This window comes from Neltuma alba, unplaced genomic scaffold, assembly GCF_004799145.2.
Source record: "Neltuma alba isolate B1F8T4 unplaced genomic scaffold, ASM479914v2 tig00010344_pilon, whole genome shotgun sequence".
Classification (NCBI taxonomy): domain Eukaryota; kingdom Viridiplantae; phylum Streptophyta; class Magnoliopsida; order Fabales; family Fabaceae; genus Neltuma; species Neltuma alba.
Genome location: NW_021635254.1, coordinates 41,527 through 62,985, shown reverse-complemented (window position 1 = coordinate 62,985; position 21,459 = coordinate 41,527). Strand labels below are relative to the sequence as shown.

The 21,459-nt window shown below is 33.3% G+C and overlaps 3 protein-coding genes across 5 annotated transcripts in view; 1 reads left to right on the top strand and 2 right to left on the bottom strand.

Annotated features, from left to right (window-relative positions):
- The window catches only part of LOC114755867 (expansin-A13), a 27,581-nt gene extending 12,979 nt beyond the window's left edge, over positions 1–14,602 (bottom strand). Inside the window, exons 1-2 of the mRNA XM_028944756.1 lie at positions 14,593–14,602; positions 2,626–2,630 (exon numbers count right to left, since the gene is read on the bottom strand). Coding sequence (XP_028800589.1) covers positions 2,626–2,630; positions 14,593–14,594 — 7 coding nt within the window. The 5' untranslated portion in view covers positions 14,595–14,602. The remainder of the gene's footprint in view (positions 1–2,625; positions 2,631–14,592) is intronic.
- LOC114755864 (protein REVEILLE 1) lies at positions 1,209–5,018 on the bottom strand. 3 transcript variants are annotated; one of them, XM_028944752.1, is made up of 6 exons: positions 4,241–5,018; positions 3,570–3,704; positions 3,365–3,476; positions 3,163–3,224; positions 2,568–2,981; positions 1,209–2,307 (listed from the first exon to the last, which is right to left on the bottom strand). In XM_028944752.1, exons 1-6 carry the CDS (start codon positions 4,250–4,252, stop codon positions 1,684–1,686), a joined length of 1,359 nt encoding a protein of 452 aa, XP_028800585.1. In that variant the 5' UTR covers positions 4,253–5,018; the 3' UTR covers positions 1,209–1,683. The 3 variants fall into 3 exon arrangements, with proteins under 3 accessions (XP_028800585.1, XP_028800586.1, XP_028800587.1); XM_028944753.1 differs by having other exon boundaries at positions 1,209–2,304; XM_028944754.1 differs by having other exon boundaries at positions 1,209–2,289.
- Positions 14,593–21,459, top strand: LOC114755863 (UTP--glucose-1-phosphate uridylyltransferase-like). Its single transcript, XM_028944751.1, has 21 exons — positions 14,593–14,763; positions 14,927–14,974; positions 15,064–15,155; positions 15,254–15,344; positions 15,867–15,927; positions 16,015–16,092; positions 16,170–16,220; positions 16,331–16,404; positions 16,597–16,669; positions 16,773–16,830; positions 16,949–16,995; positions 17,091–17,156; positions 17,454–17,486; positions 18,718–18,770; positions 18,839–18,914; positions 19,013–19,069; positions 19,153–19,236; positions 19,322–19,420; positions 19,495–19,599; positions 20,969–21,040; positions 21,163–21,459. Exons 1-21 carry the CDS (start codon positions 14,681–14,683, stop codon positions 21,187–21,189), a joined length of 1,428 nt encoding a protein of 475 aa, XP_028800584.1. The 5' UTR covers positions 14,593–14,680; the 3' UTR covers positions 21,190–21,459.

Genomic DNA, 21,459 nt, shown 5'->3' with positions numbered 1-21,459 from the left:
GAGTGCTTGGCCATGCGACACTGGGACGCAATAAAACAGGATCCGCTGCTGGCCTGCTGCTTAGTCCTCCGTCCCTTCTTTGTTACTTGTTATAAGATGCTCCTCCGGTCCTTATTATAAGACCCAATTTGACTTTTTATTTGGTCCTAATTATATTACCCAATCCATTTTGTCTCTTATATTTATGCATTTTTTTCCAAGATAATCCTTTTAATAATGATAGTTTTAGCCAATATACTTAATTAGCAAGGATATTTTAGAAATGACAACACTTATTTATTATAAATAACCAACTTAACTTACTTCCTTAATCTCCTCAAATAAGTCAATTGGGTCTTATAATTAGGACCGGAGGAGTATTTTTAATTAAATCGTGTGATTTAAGAAAACAATTAAAATTAGTTAAAAGTAATTAATATGTAGCAAATATAACTTTTTTCCAGTTACATCTCTATACATAAATGGGTTGATATGAAAAAGTAATAGTGAGATAAATAAATAAATAAAATGTATTAAAACATTAAACTAGAGTTAAAATAGTAATAATGTATTAAATGTTTAGAGAAATTCAAAAAGAATTTTATAAAAAAAGATAAACAATTTTATAATAAGAGACAGAGAGAGTATTAGTTTTGTTGCCGTTCTAATTCATTCTTCATTTTATTATTATTGCTTTATATCTATATTTTTAAGTTATATGATATCCTATTCATATATTAATGATTCTATGCTATGTGTGTGTCTCTCATATCATACCAATAGTTTATTTTAAAAAAAACCTGATCAAATAAGATTGAAAATGTTATTTAAACTTTTGTTGAGATTTGAGAGATCCTTGGCCCTTTGCTTTAATGAATGTTAATGCTGGGTGGTTTGGTCTTGTTGTTGGCTTTTTTGTCTCATGCCACACTGCTAAAAATTAGCGATGTAGCTAACTTCCAAGTAACTTCAAAAATTGAAAACAAAAATGTCAAATTTAAGAAGCTAGAAACGTATCGTAGGCATAAGTTTATGAAAGAAGAAAATACTGTGGAAAATAAACATTCTTGAATTTACGCAAACTTTCAACACTAGAGCTCTGTTTACTAACACAAAACAGCTGTTGGCCTCCCATTCTCTTCCTTACCTTGCTACGAACTTTTAATGGCATGCAAGTTGCCTCAAAATAAAAGGGACAGACGTCGTTTCGTAAAGGGGAGCCAAGCACCAAGAAAAAAGCTACAAAATTCACAGTTAACTAAGGGAGAAGAACATGGAGAATCACAAGCACCCATACAACGACTACAAAATACCACAAAGTAGATCTTATAGTGTATATGCATAAAATTTCTGGAAGGGGGGAGAGGCAAAGGAAAATTTGTGGATTTTTTCTTCAGCAAATGTAAATAATCAAAAAGCACCATAACAAAAATTTGCACAGATGGGAGAAATGTCAAAATTTTCCTCCAAGTCACTCCGTAAGTTCAGAGAGAAACAAGGAATGAAGAGAAAGACATGGGAAACTCACATTACATAGATAAACCACATATCCCCTCTTCCTCCTTAAATTACAGCTGAGTTTTAGAGGATTCTTTATACATAATTCCCACACTTCACAGCTCCCGTTCCTTCCTCATTCATACCAACCGAAACGGCTGAAAAAGCGAACTTCTGTGAAGAAGAATATCAGTCATTTGAAATTCATTACAAGGAAAGGCGAATCCGTTGTTCTTCCCTTTCCTCTTTAGTTACTGATGAGGCGTGGTTTTCCCTCTCTGCGATGCACCTCTTGTATGGCACAAACCCTTTCCCACACTTCTTCAGATCAAAAATAGCTTTAGTATCTCTTTTGGCTTCCATATCTGGCTTTTCATCCTTATCCACAGAAGAGCAAATGTTTGGATTAGTCAAATATCCTTCATTTATAACTTCTACATGTTCAATTTCCCTAAGACTGGAGTCTGGTTGTTTTCCTTCATGCACCTTCTTGGGCAGTGATCTGATGTGGGGAATACTCCAACATGGAACAAAAGAAGCAGAAGCACCTTCTGCAAGCCCTGAATTTCCACTCTCAAAATGCATGTTATAGACAGCACGGCGTGTTCCATTATGCAAATTATTCTCATCACGTTCCACATCCCGGTCAGGAGATTTCATTGGCAAAAAATTTGAGTTAAGCAACTTGCATGCTTCCATTGTTGGAGAGGATAGCCCGCAGTTATCTGTTACCAATAAAGTCGTCCCAAAAAGCTTCAGAATCCGAGCAGATGATTCTTCTGCAGCGTCTTCCTTGGTAGATATGCTTTCTTTCCGGATATATTCATGCTTTTAGATATTAAAATATGCAAAAGAATATCAAACCATACGGAACTTTTAAAGTGAAATTCAGAATTAGACCTAGCTTAAGAGAGATAAACCAGAATAATCCAGAAGAAACATATATATTCGAAATGGGATGAGAAATCTGCCTAAGATACTTGTCCTACCAATTTCTTAAACTGAGCTTGTCAAGACAGTTTACTCTTACTAGACTATACAAGCAATGATAAGTATTCAACAAATCAAAACAAACTAGTTAGTAACTATACCATAAGTGGTTGCTCATCAGGAGTTAGATCAGCATTTAGTCCAGCCGATGGTGGAGACCCATCCTCCTCCAATTGTAGGATTTCAGGTTCAGCAACTACGAAGCTGTTGGTATGAACAGTGCTAATGGATGAAACTGGGGACGAGCTTCCATTTGGTGTGTCTGAATCAGAGGAACCAAGGGTGTCTGAACCAACTGCAGATAACACTGACTTGGGAGATTGGTTTTCTTGGTCAAAATCTAATGATTTCAGAGAATTAGACATCATTAGCTGTTTTGGTATGGAAGCTTCTTTGTTAGGGAGCTCCACCAGCTTACGAGGGTACGGATGCATAGGCTTTCGTTTTGGACGTGGTGGTGGAATTTCAATGGACTCCATCGACTCTGTACTGTTCCCACAAGGATCACGAAGAACCTAACACAGACAAGACAAAGGAATCAGAGAGAATTCAACCCAGTCGATCAACTTTTCAACTACAAGGAAGTTTGTACTTGGCACATCCTCTAGTCATCAAAAGTTTTAACTTACATTCATATATGGTTTAAGCTGTATACAAATTATTGAACAGACTGGGAAACGAAATAGAGCAGTAAACCTTAGAAAAGAACTTCTGAGCATGACTTCGAATCTGAACTGTGGTCTTTGTGCCAACATGTTCTGTGGTTAAAAAAAAAAAAAGGATTCCAAGGCTTAGACCAAGTTCAACAAACATCATATGATCATTCATGTTTATATTTCCCTGCAAGAGTTGATAGCATACTGGCCTTAAAATTTAAAAATTATAATTCTAAGGATACCTTCAATCTTTCGCCATGCCCGCCCGTACAATTTTAAAGCTTCAAGAAACTTCTTGTGCTCTTCATCTGTCCATCTCTCTCTTTGTTTTGTGATAGTATACGGTTTCCTTACCTAATGAGGCAGGCATGAAAATTTTTTTAGACAGATATAACATAGATGAGCAATCCAATATTGTACAAGCTGCATGAAGAATCCTGGGTGAACCTTTGGAGCATAGTCATTCGCACAAGAAAATTGATCATTTAGATGAGCGCGTGCAACGGGATGTAGTCCAGAGCTCAAAGATACTCCATTTCCTACTGGAATGCTGCCGTGAGGTCTGGTGACTCCATTTTGATCCTACATCCAAGTTGAAGAGAAAAAACTCACAATCCAATTATCGAGGATAAAGTGAATGATTCCTAATTTAAAAGACGCTCTATAGACTTCCTTGTAATAATCCGGGATAAAATCTCTTTCAAGTAAATCATGCACTTCCCATCAAGAAATGCTACAAAGACCCATAAAAAATCACAAATACTTGAAATAATCCAAATATGCCAAGTTCTCTCAACAGCAGATATTAAAAGGGGGGCGGGGGGACCGTCAGCAAACTCCCCTGATGAAGCTAAACGTTTTTTTTTTTTTGGAAGAAGAAGAAGATAAGCCCATTAAATCTACCCAATTTCTGAAGTATAAATAACTTGTCACTGGAAAAGGTAAATTCATCAGACTAAGTTCACCGTTCCCTTCCAAAAAATATTACGAAACATATCCCGCCCAAAATCGGGGAACATATTGCTGGAAATATGAGCTTACCCCATAAACGCACAAAAACAATAATCACCAAGAGACTATAAGAAATGAAAACAGAGCAGAGCACATATGATACATACATGAATGGCCATGGCTGCAGAAACCACCCGCCGGTCAAACAGTGCCAAACAGTCTTTAACTTCGCCGAAAGATTTGATTGTCTTTCCTTATCCACAGAATCACAAGACCAGATAGGAACCAACCTTTTCCTATTCAAGTACCCAAATAAAAATACCACGAATAAATCTAAAACACCAGATTTCTTCTCTCCTATACAATCAATAATTCCATACGCAAATGCACGCGTCTCACTATTCGAAAATCATCGAACAAATTTTTAAACTGTTTCCCAACTCAGAACTGCATAACCCTCGCAACTATCCGAAAGTGTCAAAGCTGATTAGCCAGATGAATCCCCCATACCCATTCCATGGTTTCATCCACACAAATCAAGAGCATCTTGTCACAAGAATGCCAAAAATCCATCAAAATCTTCTTTCCAGAACGAAAAGAAGCAAGAAAAATACGCTATGGACTCAGATACTGCGTAGCAGCAGCAATGACCCAGTGAAAGGATTAAACCCCGATCAACGCACCCAACCCACCGAAAAAAACAGCCTGAATGGTTCAAGAGTAAAAATTGAAAAAGATATGGACGCGACAAAACAATCAGCAAAGGAACCCAATACTATCCTCCCGAAAATCAGAGATCTCGAATCTTGTATCCTCTGTGATTCGTTCGAGAATAATAGACCTTTGTGTTTAGACTCTCTAACGGGCACAAATAATAAAAATTAGGGAGAAAAAGAAAGACAGAGAGATGAAAGCTTCGAATTACAGAAGGCGAGTGGAGGAGGAGGAGGAGGAGGAGGAGTTGAAGGGACAGAGAAGAGGAAGACTATGGGCAAGGGAAATGAAGATTGCGGGGAAAAAAATAGAGGCAAGGGAGGGATGCCACGTCAGATTTGAATTTCTCGTATTTTTGTGAGAATAAAACTTTCGCCGTCGAAATCTCGAGAACTTGATGCCATCTTGTGGCTCACATCGAAAGAGCGCCTCGGACGTGGCGTTTGGCTGTCGCGTCTCTTTCTCTTTGCATTTTTTTTCCCCCCTGCTGAGATTTTTATATTTAAATTTGGTGGGGGAATAAAATACGAGCGCATTGTGGATAATTTGGATCCAATTCATACTCGCAATTCTGCAGTCTTAGCTTTGGTACGCGCTTTAAGAAAGTGCCACGTGTGCCGTTTATGCGTGCACAGTTCACTCGTTGGCCAATCTTCATCCACACCCTAATAGATCAGTGTAGATTTATTAGCTTTCGTTCTCTTATTTAAGAGAATAAAATTGAGGCATCATTATCATATGGTTGAATTAGAATTTAAATATTTCGGATTTTTTCTATTTTATTTATGTTTTCATTTAATTAAAATTTAAATATTTATTTTATTATAATTTGAATATTGTATAGTCTTTACACTGTTCAGTAAAAATAAAACATAAAAATATATTAGTATATGCCAATGAATTTAATCCTCTTATATTTTTTCTCTCTCACCCAATATTTAAACACGAATTACAAAATAAAAATATTTTTCTAACCACTAAATTAAAAATAAAAATAATTTATTTTTTCAATATGAATAATTATTTAACCAATAAAATATGAGCGGTCTATAAAACAATTTGTTTCAATTTGCAAATGTCCATAGACAATTTTATTGTTCCACATCACATAAATACTTTATTGCATTATATAATTATGGTCAAAATATCATCGTCAAGGTGATCCCAATGAGAATTGTCCTTAGTTACAAAACATATATAAATTATTCTTATAATAATGTCTTTTGAAATATTATAGTTTACCTTGAACGTGCAATGGGGCTTTTTCAAAGTTAGTTATCTCCTTTCTAATTTTTTTAACACAATTATTTAGAATGGGATATTGACATGTTATTAAATTATTTTTTAAATTGTCTTTTTATTTTGCCAGATAATTTCTTCACATTGTCACAAGCCTGTCATTCGTATTTTGATTGAGAAATTTTAATTTAAGAAATCACAACAAATACTAACATTATATCTCACTTTCTTGAAAACAAAAGTATAATTGTTAGTAAAATTATCTACTTGATTTAATTACTTTTAAAATAAAATAATATTTTTATGAAAGTGAAATACTAGAATTTATGCAAGGGTTTAAGGTTCAACCACTCATTATATAAGAAATAATTTTTGTTGTCAAAAAAATGATAATAATTTTTAATGAATCCCTTGCAAATGTTACGAATTTTAAAAGCTGTTCAAATATTTCATGTTTTCAAATATTAGATTTATCCTCATTCCTTAGACCCAAAAAATTAGAATTATCCAGCCACTATTCCATAAATCCGGCAGAAAATTTGTGTCGTAGAAAATCGAAGGAAAAGAAAAGAAATGAAAAGTGCGATGGGGACAGGTGTCCATATCATAGAGCGAGTGGTGGAGCAACCACAGAGAGGGAGAGAGTAACAACAAGCGTCGAAACATAAACAAGATATTTTAAATAAATGGATAATTATTTAATATCCTGATAAAAAATATACTCTAAAAAATAAATCGGTCATTTTGTGACGAGGAGAGAAGGATAAAATATCTGGTGGTTCTAAAAAAATAACGAGACTTTCTAGTTGCGCTTTTCACCACGTCATCGCCACCTGCCGCCACGACCATAATCATGAAGCCACGTGTGCGAGGGAGACAACGCCCCGGTTCGTTTCAGACCACTCGTTTTCCGTCCTTTTTCACAAATAAAAAAGTTAAAATCCTAGAAAATTTCTAGCCACATACTTTTCAGTGTGGATTTTTCTTTTTTTCTTTGGCTTAGAAAAAAGGGCATTTTATGTAGTGCCAAGTGTACCATAACGCGGCCCGTCGCATCAAAAAATAGACAAAGCATATAAATATTCTCAGACCAAATTAGGATACATTTATTTACGTAGACCCCGAGAGACCATCCACATTGTTCTTGCCCATGTTCTTGCCCAAGGAAATTTCGGTTGGCTGATACTCATTCCGATTCAAAATATAAGTTAAGTTTTTTTAAAAAAATTGTTTTTTATAAGATAATATTTATTTTTATCCAAACATTTAATGAGATTTTTTTTATTTTATCCATATATTCTCTTTCCTCTTTAATTCATTTATTACATCTTTTACTTATTATCTTTATTAATAAAGATATATTAGGAAAAACAAATATATGCCTTACATATTTATTATTTTAAATTGATTTTAATTAGTTTTTTGATAAACGTAATAAATAAAGTTTAGTTTATATTTTGAATCGGAAGAAGCACTAGATAATTACTAATTTGCAATAAGTCTCATGGAATTTTGAAATTTTACTGCACTTTTTTTAGTTAAAATAAAATTAAATTTTATGGATGAAAAGACGAAGTTATAGGGGTAATATTGTATGAGTCACAAGCTTTTGCCTAAAAATTTAAATTATAGTAATACCTTCTTTTTACTATTAAAAATTAATATTGATTGTTAAAATAGTGATATTGACTGTTAATATTTTTAACAGTAAGATAATATTGATATGATTTTAACTTGTTAAAACAAATTTGTAAAAAAAAAATTTGAATACCTAGTATTCCTAAATGTAAACTTTATGGAACAAATTTGAACACTAACATGTCAAGAAAATGGTTAAAAAAATAAACATAAAATTTAAAATAGTGCAAAAACGTCATGACTATTAAATTAATTAATGTTGATCATTTAACAAATAAGTCCCACGTGTGTGGCATAACCTTTTCACTTTGAGGAACCATCTTTGCAATTGCGAGGTCTTCTACAACACATGCCTCTTTTGTTTCTTTTTTTTTTTTAATTTCTTCGCCATCAATAGATATTATCAAGGGATTTGGATATGTTGATTTCTGTAACGATGGATGAGTCTTCATCAGCCTCCTCTTCATCTCTTCTTAGCACATGGTTAATTTATAACAAGGGTACCCTAATTCATAGCTTATTAACTCCCAGATAAAATCACTAATAGTGAAGAAACTAAACAAAATGGCGGCAGAGGAGCAAGTAGCGGAGGGACGTCTTCAACATGGAGGAGGTATAACCATTGAGTCTTGCTGAAGACCTAACAGTAGCGAATAGGGCTGCTGGGGGTTGAAAACGTCGTGCAATGGGCATGGAAATTGCTCTCTCCGTCTCTTTTTCTAAGTAAGATAGATAAGGCCTCATTACACAAATCAAAAAATTAGATAAAGATAATAAATAAGTAAAAATTAAAAGTTTTTTTTTCAAAATATTCTTATTTATAAGGGGAGAGAATATAAGAAAGACAATAAAAAATTATAATAATAAATATAATTATGAAAGAGAAAGAACGCGTGATGGAGAGAGATAATGATTTGAAAAATAAGATAATAAATATATTAAATATTAAAATAAATAATTAATGGAGGTAAAATAGGAAATTTGCTACAAAAATTTAAGACAACTTGCAAATATTGTTCATATTTAGAGATAAGAGGGAATGATAATTGTTGCTTATAAAAAAAGACAAAGGGAGTATTTGTTAGACAGTCAATATTACTCCTCTGATCCTATTTATAGGATAGAGAGAGAAATTTTTTTTGTCTTATTTATAAGTCACTTCATTAAATTTTCAGTATGAATATACTATTTTGTCCTTCATTTATTATATTATAGGTAATTATTTCTTTTGAAAGGTGTATATGTTAAATATAGGTAAAATTGAAAAATTGTTATATTTTAATAGAGAGTTAATGCATTTTAAGGTTTTTCTTAGCCTGTGTGAAACAAGTTAGAAGTGCCTTATAAATAGGACCAGATGAGTAGTTGACTTAGTGATTATGATATTTTTGTATTATTTTAAAAATTTTATGTATATTTTTGCACTATTATTGACATGTTTGTTAAATAATTTATGCTAATTGACTTAAAGGCCTTAATTTTTTCCCACTATTTTAAAAACTTCATATATACTTTTATATTAAAGAAAAGTTCATAATTTCAGGTGCCTATAATGGAATATATACTTTATAAGTAGATTTTTGTAACTTAATCCTATATTATATTACTGCACAATCTTCTTCAAGATGCTTAGCGTACACGTGCACCCAATCTAAACAAAATCTCCTTTGCTGCCATAGAGTGAAAGGACAAAGGTAAAAAATAAATCAGGTCATATGCGATGATGACCCGAAAAGGAATGGATCAAAAAAGCAATAATGAGAGGGGGGCACACATATCTTTTGGAATTGACTCTGAACCCCATTTATATGTTTATGTGACCCACAACTCAACATTGGCTCAGGCTGTTTAATTAGTCACAATAAGGCTTCATTTGGTATGAGGGAAACTGAGAGAGGGAAGGGAGGCAAAATTTCCCTCATACCAAACAATACCTAAGAGACATCACATGGGGTAGGGACCAACTCAGATTGCGTACACTATCAAATTGATTTGGGAGAGCTTGATGAAACTTCCGCTACCTATTCTTTTTCAAATAAAATTAAAATTAAAATTCCACAACCTATAATACGCATACCACGTACCCGTGGTTATTCATGATTCCTTTTAATTATAATCATTGGGGTTATTACAAACTTATTTTCAACATCATTATTAGCACTATTATGAAATTAATTGGTAAATATTTGCCAATTACTTTAGATTTGGACATGCTTCTTTTCTTATAAAAATGAAAAAACTAATCCTAAATCCCTAAGATTTCATTCGATTTTTAATCGGATCTTTATATATTTTTTTTTTACTAAATCCTTATAACTTTACTGATTTTTAATTAGGTCCTTGTGATTTTTTTCCTTTTTTTTCATGTTTTTGTAATTTCTCTTAATTTTAAATTTAAATTCATGTAGTTTCATGACTGATTAAAAGAAAAATAAATTATAGGGACTTGTCATTAAAACCTAACAAAAAGAAAAAGTTACAAATACTTGATAACTACTTAGTGAAATTATAAAGACATAATAAAAAGATTAAATGGAATTTTAGTGTCTGCACGTAGAGGTTTACAGAAATCAGGAATGAACGTTGAACGGTAAAGGTAGAAGTGGGGGCGTGCAGGTGCAATATTCTGAGTAAGCAAGAGGGCAAATCCCCGATAATGCAAGGACACTATTTGGTATCTCTGAAAAAGGAACGAAGATTTCGCCTAAAATGATAATCCTACTCACATGCCTTTTCATGCCCAATCACCGATTGCCAAACACTCACCATCCTTTGCTTCCACCGCTGACAAAGCCGAACACTTGAGGCGGTGTGAATACGGGCCAACTCATGGTGGTGCGGGCTGGTGAAATTTTTTTGTATAAGAAATTATTATTATTGATATGGGTTAGGTTTAATTTGACATCTTAAAGTTATATTTGGAATCTTAAATTTAATTAGTAGATTGTAATAAAATAATATGAAGATTAATTTATAATTTAAGAAAATATTTTAGAAAAACTAACACTTTTAACTATTTTTTTATCCAAATTAATTAAGTAGATATCTTATTTTGGTGTGTATATAAGTATCACATATTTATTTAATCTTATAAAGACACGTATATTGACGCAATAAATAGGTGAAAAATAAAAGATGAATGATACTGTTATTATAACTACAAACATATATAAAAAAATGTTTAATTACATATGCAATGATCTAAATGAAACAATGTCCAACCCTCCAATTATATTATATAATATATTAGGAATTATATAAAAAATCTTAAAAAAGGAAAGAGACTAGCCCGAGTGGATTGAGAACGGTTTCTGGATCTTGACGAATTGGTATTTTGCCAACCTCAACCCATATTACCGGTTATCTGCCGGTGCCACTCACTTTTCCAGTGTTTCCGTCTTTTCCTCTCCTCCTTGCTTGAATATTTTACCGCCCTGAGAATACATATTCAAAAGATATGGCGGCTTAACCTCCACCTCCCTCCAAAAAAAAAACAAAACAAAACAAAAAAAAGCAGCGTCTTTCTTTCAAGTGGACTATCTTTTTTATGAATAAAGGGTATTCTCTGTTTTAAATAGTGACTAATTCCACGCTTAAATAATGACAATAAAAATATAAATGACTTTTACATATTTCACTATGTGTATATTAAAAATAAATTATATTTCCTAATTATTCTTTTTAACTTTTATGGCTTGTATGGTATATAAAAATGCAAAAATAAAATGTGAAAGAAGTAAAAAATATTATAAAGGGAAAAAATTTTCATCATTCTAAAAAGTAAGAATTTAAACTTTAAAAAAAAATACTCCTCTAATCTTAAATTTAAGAATTAAAAAATTTATTTATAAATATTAAGAAAATCAATTAAGTTAATTATTTGTAACAAATGTGTGTTAATTTTTTTAAAACAGTAAAACGTCACATTTAATCATGAACCCATTAATAAAATTCTCTCTATTATACTACCTCCGGTCCTAATTATAAGACTTGGTTGACTAATTTGAGGAGACTAAGGAAGTAAGTTAAGTTAGTTATTTGTAATAAATAAGTGTTGTCATTCCTAAAATATTCTTGCTAATTAAGTGTATTGACTAAAACTATCATTATTAGAAGAACTATCTTGAAAAAAATACATAAATATGAGAGACAAAATAGATTGGGGTCTTATAATTAGGACTAAACTAAAAGTCAAACGGGATTTTATATTAAGACCGGAGGTAGTATGTAATCAATAAAAACAGGTTAGAAAAAATTATAAATTTAAAAAGTAAAGTAAATTTAATTTTTTTATATTTAAAACTAAAGAAAATAACTCAGCTAATTTTTACGTTTAGTACTGAAGGAGTAATATACACATCAAAACACTTTAAAAACCATCAAGTGTAAAAAAATGTTTTTGGGTGGAACTTTCAGGCGTAAAGTTATTAAAGAGTGATCTGGTAAAAAAAAAAAGTTATTAAAGTGTGACACTGACCTGACACAAATAGAATAAGTTGAGGAAATCAAATTCTAATTAATGTGCCAAGATAATAATGTTAGGTCATGTCCACTCTTGCACGAACGGCCACGGATATGCCACTATGTCCATGGTATTGTAGTAGTAATTTGTAATATTCTATTTTTTGATTGCAATATCATTTTTCATTAATTTATCAAAAAAAAAAAGTTGTGTCATGAAAAATCTTCTCTTTATGAGAATAATTGGCGTCGTCTATATTTCTATTTAATTTCCTTACATCTTAAAATTAGACCATATATTTCTTTATGAATATTAATATAAAGTAAATGAGTGAAGCTATTTAGATTAAGGGCTATAATCAATTGTATAGATATGTCTAATTTTATTCTTCAGAAAAGTTTATTACATTAAACTAATAACTGACCCTATGTAATTGCACAAGGCTTATACAAGATATTTGATGACTTTATAAAAATGTAATAATAATCATAAAAATCAATAATTTGAAATAGAATTACGCCATACAAATTATTCATAATGTATGAACCTTATGAATTAGTACATGAGTCATCATTTGCAACATTCACAGTTGTAATTCTAACATCAAATGAGTTTTCTTCTGCCTTTTTTTTTTTTTGTAATTGCGGGTAAATGAGTCAAAACAAGATTTTAAACATGATAAAATGGGAGATGACATTTAGGAAATTTTCATTCAAAGGGTTGCACATGGTAATAATTGTTGTGTTGCTATTGTTTAATATTTTTCAAGATCGCAATTTTATTTTTCTATTGCTTTTGTAATTTTATGGAGCATGATTAATAACTCTAAGAAACAAACCAACAATCATTTTTTTTCCATTTATGGTTGAATCATTACAAATTATTACGATAGTTTTGGTGAGCACAGTGAGTGAAAATTGTTTGATCGTCTTTCTTCAAAGAAAAATTGTTTAATAAAAGGATTATTTTGATTAGAAACCTTAAATGATTAGAATATTAAGGATTGTTTGAGCTTCCACTGCTTCAATTAAACAGGCAATAAGAATGTGTAACTTTGAGTCATCTGCTATCTGCTACATGTGACCTCTAACTAAACGATAATGTGTTACTCACGCTATGTGCTGACCTATGAAAGTATGTTAGGTCCGGGATCAACATAACCCGATTTTATGCACCTCTTGGAGCAGTTTGATTTCATACCTTAATTAGGCATATATATATATGGACCATATATTAGGATTGACTATGCGGTGAGGAAGATTTGTGGATGTGAATTCTTGTATGTAATATCTTCAGGCACTCTTTTATGACCATTATTATTACTACTATGGTTTTGTGTAGAATTAGTTTCCTTGATTACCAAGACTTAATGATAAAGAGTTTTGTTATTCAATGGTACTTCATGCCCAGGGAGAGGTTTTGAGATCAAACCTTCAAGAGACATAAGAGGAGCAGGGGTGTGGGTCACTCTCCTCTATAAGAAAAGGTTGGGATGTACGACAATATTTTATGCGATTCTAAATATAAGAGCTAAATAACTTATTTATAAATATTATAAAAATTAGTTAAGTTAGTTATTTGTAATACATATATGTTAATTTATTTAAAATAATCATTTTAATCATTCTTCCATTAATAAAAATCATTTTTAATATGTACAATTGATATTGATAGTTTGAGTAAAAAGTTTATAAATTTTGAACGCAAAATGGATTGATGTTTTGTAGTCTTTGGGATCAAAGCAATTCCCTTAATTACCCCAAGGGAGTAATAGTAATAATAACAAGGAAAAATTACACTAAAATTCCACTCAAAAAAAATTAAATGGAAACAAGCCTCTTGAAATCATCAATTTAATTTAAAGTTTTAAAAGACCTTATTGCGAGAGGTTTTATTTGTTCAATTACTAAGTTGATTTCATTTTTTTAAAAAGTATATATTGAGAATTGAAAGGACAATTGTTAACAACTTAAAGTGTAACGATTAATAACTATTGTGGTAATTATTAACAACTCATGCATTAAATTGTTGTGATGTGTTGAGAAAATGTATTGTTAATATCTGCCTGTGATAGTTGTTAATTGTTATATTTTAAGTTGTTAATGACTACCTCTTTAGTTGTCAATGTGTACTTAAAAAAAGATGAGTACAATACAATTTAACGATTGAACAAGTAAAATCTCTTGCAGTAAGATCCCTTGAAACCTCACATCAATAAAATACATTGACGTTTGATAGCAAGCCCATCAAATACGTTGAGAGGCCCAACAGGAACCTCTCTTAGCCCAGATTGATCGACGCGAAGCCGGTGCAACGCCAAACTCGGCGGCATCTTCTGTCCGAAACCACGCTGGCCTTCTGTTCTTACGTCAACTTCTGCAAGCACCTCCTCGCCTTCTTCTCCTTTGCCTATATCATCACGATCTCTCTCTCACTCTCTCTTCACACTTCGTAACCTTCGTACACATTCTCTCTTCCTCACATTTTCAGATTCTCACTCGCCCCGCGGAGCATTGTGTCATTCTCTTCTCTGTGAGTTTCCATTCCCATTGCAATGGCTGCCGCTACTCTCAGTCCAGCCGATACGGAGAAACTGTCCAAGCTCAAATCTGCTGTTGCAGAATTGAGCCAAATCAGGTATCACATTTCAGGATTTGGATTAGTTTCCGATCATTGTTTCTGTTTTCTTGATGTGAATCTCTTTGATCGGTTTCTAATTGTTCATCTAAGAGCTTGGATCTCAGATCAGAATCTCATTCTCTTTTCTGGATTTCAAATTTGCATTGTTTGCACTCTGTAGTGAGAATGAGAAGAACGGATTCATCAACCTCGTAGCTCGCTCTCTCAGGTGAATCGCTTATGAAGGAGCTCAATCTTTGTGCTTGCAGTTTGCTGATCTTTACCTTTAGGTGAATTCTGATGATGAGTTCATTACAGTGGCGAAGCGCAGCACGTCGAATGGAGTAAGATTGCGACTCCTACTGATGAAGTGGTGGTGCCTTATGACAGTTTGGCGCCATCTCCGCAAGGTGATAATTAATTATCATCATGTGTTGTTTTCTCTTTTCAATTTGATACATTTTCTGTAGATCAGTGTTATCATGGATGAATACCAAAATTTCTGCAGATTCTTCGGAGATAAAGAAGCTCTTGGACAAGCTTGCCGTCCTGAAGCTTAATGGAGGCTTGGGAACAACTATGGGTTGTACTGGTCCAAAGTATGGAGTTTGATAACATTTTTTTTTACCTTGATGGTTTTGATGGCGGGAAGCTTTAGCAGAGCTGATATCAACTTGTCAGTCTCTTGGTTTTTTATTAAGCCCAATCCGATTTTAAAATTTTTGATAGTGCTGACTCTCCCGCTATATTTGACCAATGTTGCCTGCAACTTTGTCATGCCTTGTGCTCATTTCTTTCGAATCCTTATTCATCAAAATGAAGAGAAAGAAAATCACAGTCCTAAACGTTTTAAATTAACAACCTGGTTATTTGCACTGTCCTATAGCCTGTAACCTGCATTATGCACTGCTAGACTCGAGAAAAAAATCTGTTTAAGTATATATGAGCGCGTACATGACGTAGAGTCAGAAGACTTTGGACAATGAAAAATAAAATCAATACCGTGGACTCGAGGAGATCTTCCTGCAAGATGTATTAGTTTGACAGGATATGAGTTCTCTGCGGTTGTAATTTGAGATGGCCTGTATGTGAGTCATAGCTTCTGTATGAATCTATTGCAGATCAGTCATTGAAGTTCGAGATGGATTGACATTTCTTGATTTGATTGTCAAACAAATTGAGGTTTCTCTTTTTCCCTTCTTTGCTCGTCATTTTTTTTTCTGTTTCTCCTGTGCGAACTTTCTACTGATAACTTGGGTGTTTTTGTAGAATCTCAATTCCACATACGGAAGCAACGTTCCTTTGCTTTTAATGAACTCCTTCAACACTCATGATGATACGCTAAAGGTACATGATTTTCATTCTTTATCCTCTTTGCTGGGTATCCGAGTTCACTTGCAAACTAACAATTTGCCTATTTCTAGATTGTTGAAAAATACAAAAGCTCAAATATCGAAATCCATACTTTTAACCAGGTCCGTAATTATAATTCCTATTTTGTTTTTAATCTCTGAACTGTAATACCTTCTGGAGTTTCTGGACTTTGAGCTCTTATTTCTCTGCTGCGTTTCTCAAATTTGTGCAGAGCCAATATCCTCGATTGGTTGTTGATGACTACTTGCCATTGCCATCGAAAGGGAAGACTGGCAAGGATGGATGGTATGATTACAATTGAATATTGCCTCCACAGTATTACTGCATTGAATTTAGCGACTACAAATACTACTAGAAAATTCTCTGTTCAGTCTTTGCTGAAGTAGCATCTGTCAAATAGAAGACGGGTAATTTAACGCATCTATCTGAAAGGAATTCACTTTCTAGTTTTCTCATGAGCAAAGCAATCGTGCGTAGGTACCCTCCTGGCCATGGGGATGTCTTTGCATCATTATTGAACAGTGGAAAACTAGATGCTCTGTTATTACAGGTTGGCACCAGAATCCGTAGTTGGATTTTGCCTTTAGTTATTTTATAGCCAATATCGTCACTACAGTTTCATGGATCCTTCATTTCCTTTTGTTCTGTTATAGGGTAAGGAGTACGTGTTTGCTGCCAATTCGGATAACTTGGGTGCAATAGTCGACTTGAGTATCCTCATTTAGGTTCTTATTGATTCCTTATTTTTCTATTATCTGTGGCTATACTTGTTATTTACACACAAGGTATTTCTGTCATTTCTGTCAGTATCCTTGACTGGGTAATTTAGAAATCTTGAATCATTTGGTCCAGAAAAAGAACGAATACTGTATGGAGGTAACAAAAAATAGTTGTTGTCAAATAGTTACTTGCCTTAAATATTCAGCCTTCTTGTCATTTATTTATGTTTTTTGGGGCTTGTCATTGTACAGGTGACTCCCAAAACATTGGCTGATGTGAAGGGTGGCACTTTAATATCTTACGAAGGAAGAGTTCAGGCATGAATCTTGTTATTCGGATTTCATTTCTCTACATTGTTTATCTGTTTAATTAGTTCACAGTTCTGGACTCGTCAAACTGCATCTTAACCTTTCTATGACCGTTTACTTAGATGTAATTGTATGCCTTCTACGATTATCACCCATATATGCATATCATCTACAATTTAACAATTGGTATGTCCCTCTATTTGATTTTTGTAACTGGGGAGAAATTGCAAGAAAACTAGGATAACTTGAAATCCTGAGAAAGAATGTTGGCATTAAGTGACAGTTATGTTTGAATGTTTGATGCAGCTCCTGGAAATTGCACAAGTCCCGAATGAACATGTAAGCTACATATTCTCTCTTGTTCTTCGCTGGATCTTTTCTAATGCAACCTACCCCTTTGCTAGTATAGCCAGTAGTTCTAATTGTTCTATAATGAAGTATGAAGATCATGATTAGCTTAGTGAGAAACGGCATTGGCTTGATTTAAATAATTATATTCTTTGACGCAGCAATTGACTTTTGCTTGAATTGGTGCTATGGGTTATAGTACTTGAGCCGAGGGCATTTTATCCTCCTTCATCTTATATTTCATTCTTTTTCAATAACATTTTTTCATTAAAAATCAAATGCATACATACTTGAGAGGAAATATCACGCTTATGGTTGAACTTTAATGATTCAAAGTAAGGGAAGAAAATATTGTTAAGCATGATTTCTGATAATTTTCATTGAGAACACAATATTTCTTCATTGACAAATTTTGACATCTAAAAAAGGAACTCCGGGGTACTGATCATTTGTTTGATCTATATGCTATGTTAGCTTGTACTTTCGTGACTAATGTTCATTCTACCAGGAAAGCCCTTTATATCAGAATAGATTCAAAGGGAGTATCCTCTGCAGGCATATTTCCCTACAAAAGCAGTTGATAAACGTTGGCGATATGAACGTTAAATTCGTTTAATTATGTTAGGATAGGATAATAGACGAGATTATAACTGTATTGTAGGTTATGTATGGAGTCTGCTGGAAGGAAATCAAGCTTCTTATGTGATAGTTTATGTAAGATAGGCTATGTTGATAAGCTAATAAGCCGTAATTACGTAGGCTCATCCTTTGTATATATACCCTCTTCTCAGATGAAATAGATATGCATTTGAACCATATTTCTCTAAAAATCAAAATGTGTCTAGTCTTCTCATTGATGATATAGTGGTTATCCTATGGTGCTAGATTATGACTTCCACAATGGGAATGAGAGTCAGGAGAGGGAATACTTCTTTATTAGAAAAAGAGCTCTTACAATTCTCTGTGTTAAGTTATTCGACCTAACAAGCTATAATCATAAAGTTTCATGTTAGGAGAATCGGATGAACAGATGGAGAAACTTTTCTATTTTCTTACCTCCTTCTTTCTATCTAGATCTCCTTGTCCAAGTTGATACTTGGAAGCCTGAAATTATCAACATCTGACAAAAATTGTAGTAGCTGGATCATGTCTGTAAATAATAAGACAGTAGATGGAGAGTATGATTATGCCATTGACTCATTTTATGCTGCTTTTTGCACAGGTCAATGAATTCAAGTCGATAGAGAAGTTCAAAATTTTCAACACAAATAATTTGTAAGTTTTGTTGGCTATTATCCAAATTGTTGTTGGTGATATGGCCCAACTAACGAGATGGTCTTCAGGTGGGTGAACTTGAATGCAATTAAAAGGCTTATTGAAGCCGATGCTCTTAAGATGGAAATTATTCCCAACCCAAAGGTGAGGATTGATCTTCTACAGTAGTCACATATGTTGGATTCATGCTAGACTTTTGGAACTTAGATGGAAAACCGCTGACAAAATTGTGAGGATTTTAGGAGGTCGATGGAGTAAAAGTTCTTCAGCTGGAAACGGCAGCTGGTGCAGCAATAAGGGTACTCAATGTTGTTTTGACATGTTATTACAATGTTCTTGGTGATGATACTTATCTCTTTGTCTCTTTCATCTTTCATACCAGTTTTTTGACAATGCTATTGGGATCAATGTGCCTCGATCCCGGTTCCTTCCTGTGAAGGCAACTTCTGATTTGCTTCTTGTCCAGGTTATAAACTTTTCTGATACAAGGCATGAATTTTGGATATGAATTTCATGTATTGTCAGACATAACCAGTTCTCCTGTTTTGCAGTCGGACCTCTACACTTTGCAAGATGGCTCTGTCATCCGTAATCCAGCAAGGGCAAATCCTGCTAACCCTGCTATTGAATTGGGACCAGAATTTAAGAAGGTCAAGATTTACATTACTGATTATTCTGCATTAGATGGTGAGAGTAATACTGATTTTCCCACCCTTCTGAACAGGTTGGCGACTTCTTGAATCGTTTCAAGTCAATTCCTAGCATTGTTGAGCTTGACAATCTTAAAGTGGCCGGTGATGTATGGTTTGGAGCTGGTGTTACCCTCAAGGTATATGATTTAATCCAATTATAGTTTAATCTCTTATTTTCGAGGATAATTACAAAGGTTACAGTATAGGACTCTATTCTTTTTATCAAAAGGGGGAAGGAATTTACGCTACCAAACAAAATGATAACAAATAAAATTGTGCGAAACTAAAAAACTTAATTGGCATGCTAATATTGCCTGAATTTATCATCCCGCACTCTGGCACTATTTGCATTCAATTGAAAAGAGGTAGTTTCAACTTCAGTTTTGATGGCTCCTCGAGATAACCCAAATTTATAATTTAGGTGGGAAAGATGTTTTTTTTTTTTTTCCTTTTTGGTTAACTAGCCCACGAAAGTGATTAATATATCCATTTCCATGCGCCAGCCAGGTTTGATAAGGTTTGTATGTCACATAGAATTTCCTTATTATCATATCAAAATTCAAAATCCTAGGACTTTTTCCCCTTCTGTTCCCTAGTATTGGTGAACAAGAAGGGAGGAACCTGCGGTAATTGTTCTCAAAGTGTATAAACTTTCCTCGCTATTTGTCTTCAAAGATGAAAGAATTAGGCTCCGACCGATTCCATTTAGTGAAAGAAAACCTATTTGTCTAAAGAGTTGTGTGAGGCTGTGGAGACTAGCGCCCGGTGGCCCGCGGAGATGCTCAAGCCATTAAGGATTGCACAATTAACTTTATCCAAGGGGGCGCAAACTTCATGAAGACCCCATGAGACACTAGTCTTGAGATATATGAATCTGCATGTGCATATTCGTCATCTATCCAAATTCAGGCCCAACCTATATCACATATTAACTTCTTTTCTTTTTCGTGAAATATCTTTACAAAAAAAGTATTGTTATTATAAGCAAAAATTGCCTGAACCAGTTCCCGGTTATTTAGCAATCAAAGCGGATAGAAAAATCAATAAGAAAACTAAGAATTCTTAGGTTTTTTATGTTTTTATTTTTTGGCCCTAAACCAAGAATTCTTAGTTTTAGAACTCAATGTATTTCAAATTATTTGAACTCAATATATTTCAAATTATTTTCTTAGAAGGTAACTCTTGATATGATTTTGGTTAGTTTTTGGTGTGAAGAAAAAAAATGTTGAACCTTGTTATAATTTGCATTCATTTAAAAACTTTAAAGAAACTTTAGCATGTCTATATGCACTTTTGGCTACAAACAAGTTCATTGTGATTCTCAGCAAGCAACCGAATTGATCAGGGTGATCATAGGAAACACTATTCTGATTACTGATATGTTATTATCTCATATTTGCATAAAATTTTGTATGTTTCTTTCTCTCTTCGTTTTTTTTTTTTTTTTTTTTTCAAATTTCCGTTCTATTTGCTTTCTGACGCATCTTGTTCTGTTGGTGCTCAAAGGGCAAAGTCAGTATTGTTGCGAAAGATGGTGTGAAGCTGGAAGTGCCTGATGGTGCCAAAATTGAAAACAAGGTATTCCCACTAATATGGAGCTTGCTTTTTATTAGATGTCTGCATAAGCTTGTCATTTTAAGCCTCTCTAAAATGTTGGCGCCAAAAAAAAAAAACTCTAAAAATGAATTATTTATGTGCAGGAAATCAATGGTCCTGACGATCTCTGAAAAATCTTTGATATCAAAGTTGAACAGGTCATATGCATTGTGCTGTGGCCTCTTGATGATGTATTGTCCTGAGTTCAATAGAAAAGCAAAATAAGAGACTTTTTGGTGAAAAAATACATAGCTTTGCTTATCATTCTTGTTACCTGGATTGTAATTTGTAACCCTCGAGCTTGCACAGTCTGAGATGAGTTGAACGGTTGGCTTAAAATTTATTATACATATATTGGTATGATGATTTTTGATATTAGCAAAAAGTTTGATTCACTTTTA

Coding starts and splice junctions, on each gene's coding strand:
- LOC114755864 (XM_028944752.1), bottom strand. Junction 3,477..3,569: donor CGAATGACTATGCTCCAAAG/GTTCACCCAGGA, acceptor CTGCCTCATTAG/GTAAGGAAACCGTATACTAT. Junction 2,308..2,567: donor CTGATGAGCAACCACTTATG/GTATAGTTACTA, acceptor TTTAATATCTAA/AAGCATGAATATATCCGGAA.
- LOC114755863 (XM_028944751.1), top strand. CDS start 14,681: ATGGCTGCCGCTACTCTCAGTCCAGCCGATACGGAGAAACTGTCCAAG. Junction 16,670..16,772: donor TAGATGCTCTGTTATTACAG/GTTGGCACCAGA, acceptor GTTCTGTTATAG/GGTAAGGAGTACGTGTTTGC. Junction 19,070..19,152: donor CAGCTGGTGCAGCAATAAGG/GTACTCAATGTT, acceptor CTTTCATACCAG/TTTTTTGACAATGCTATTGG.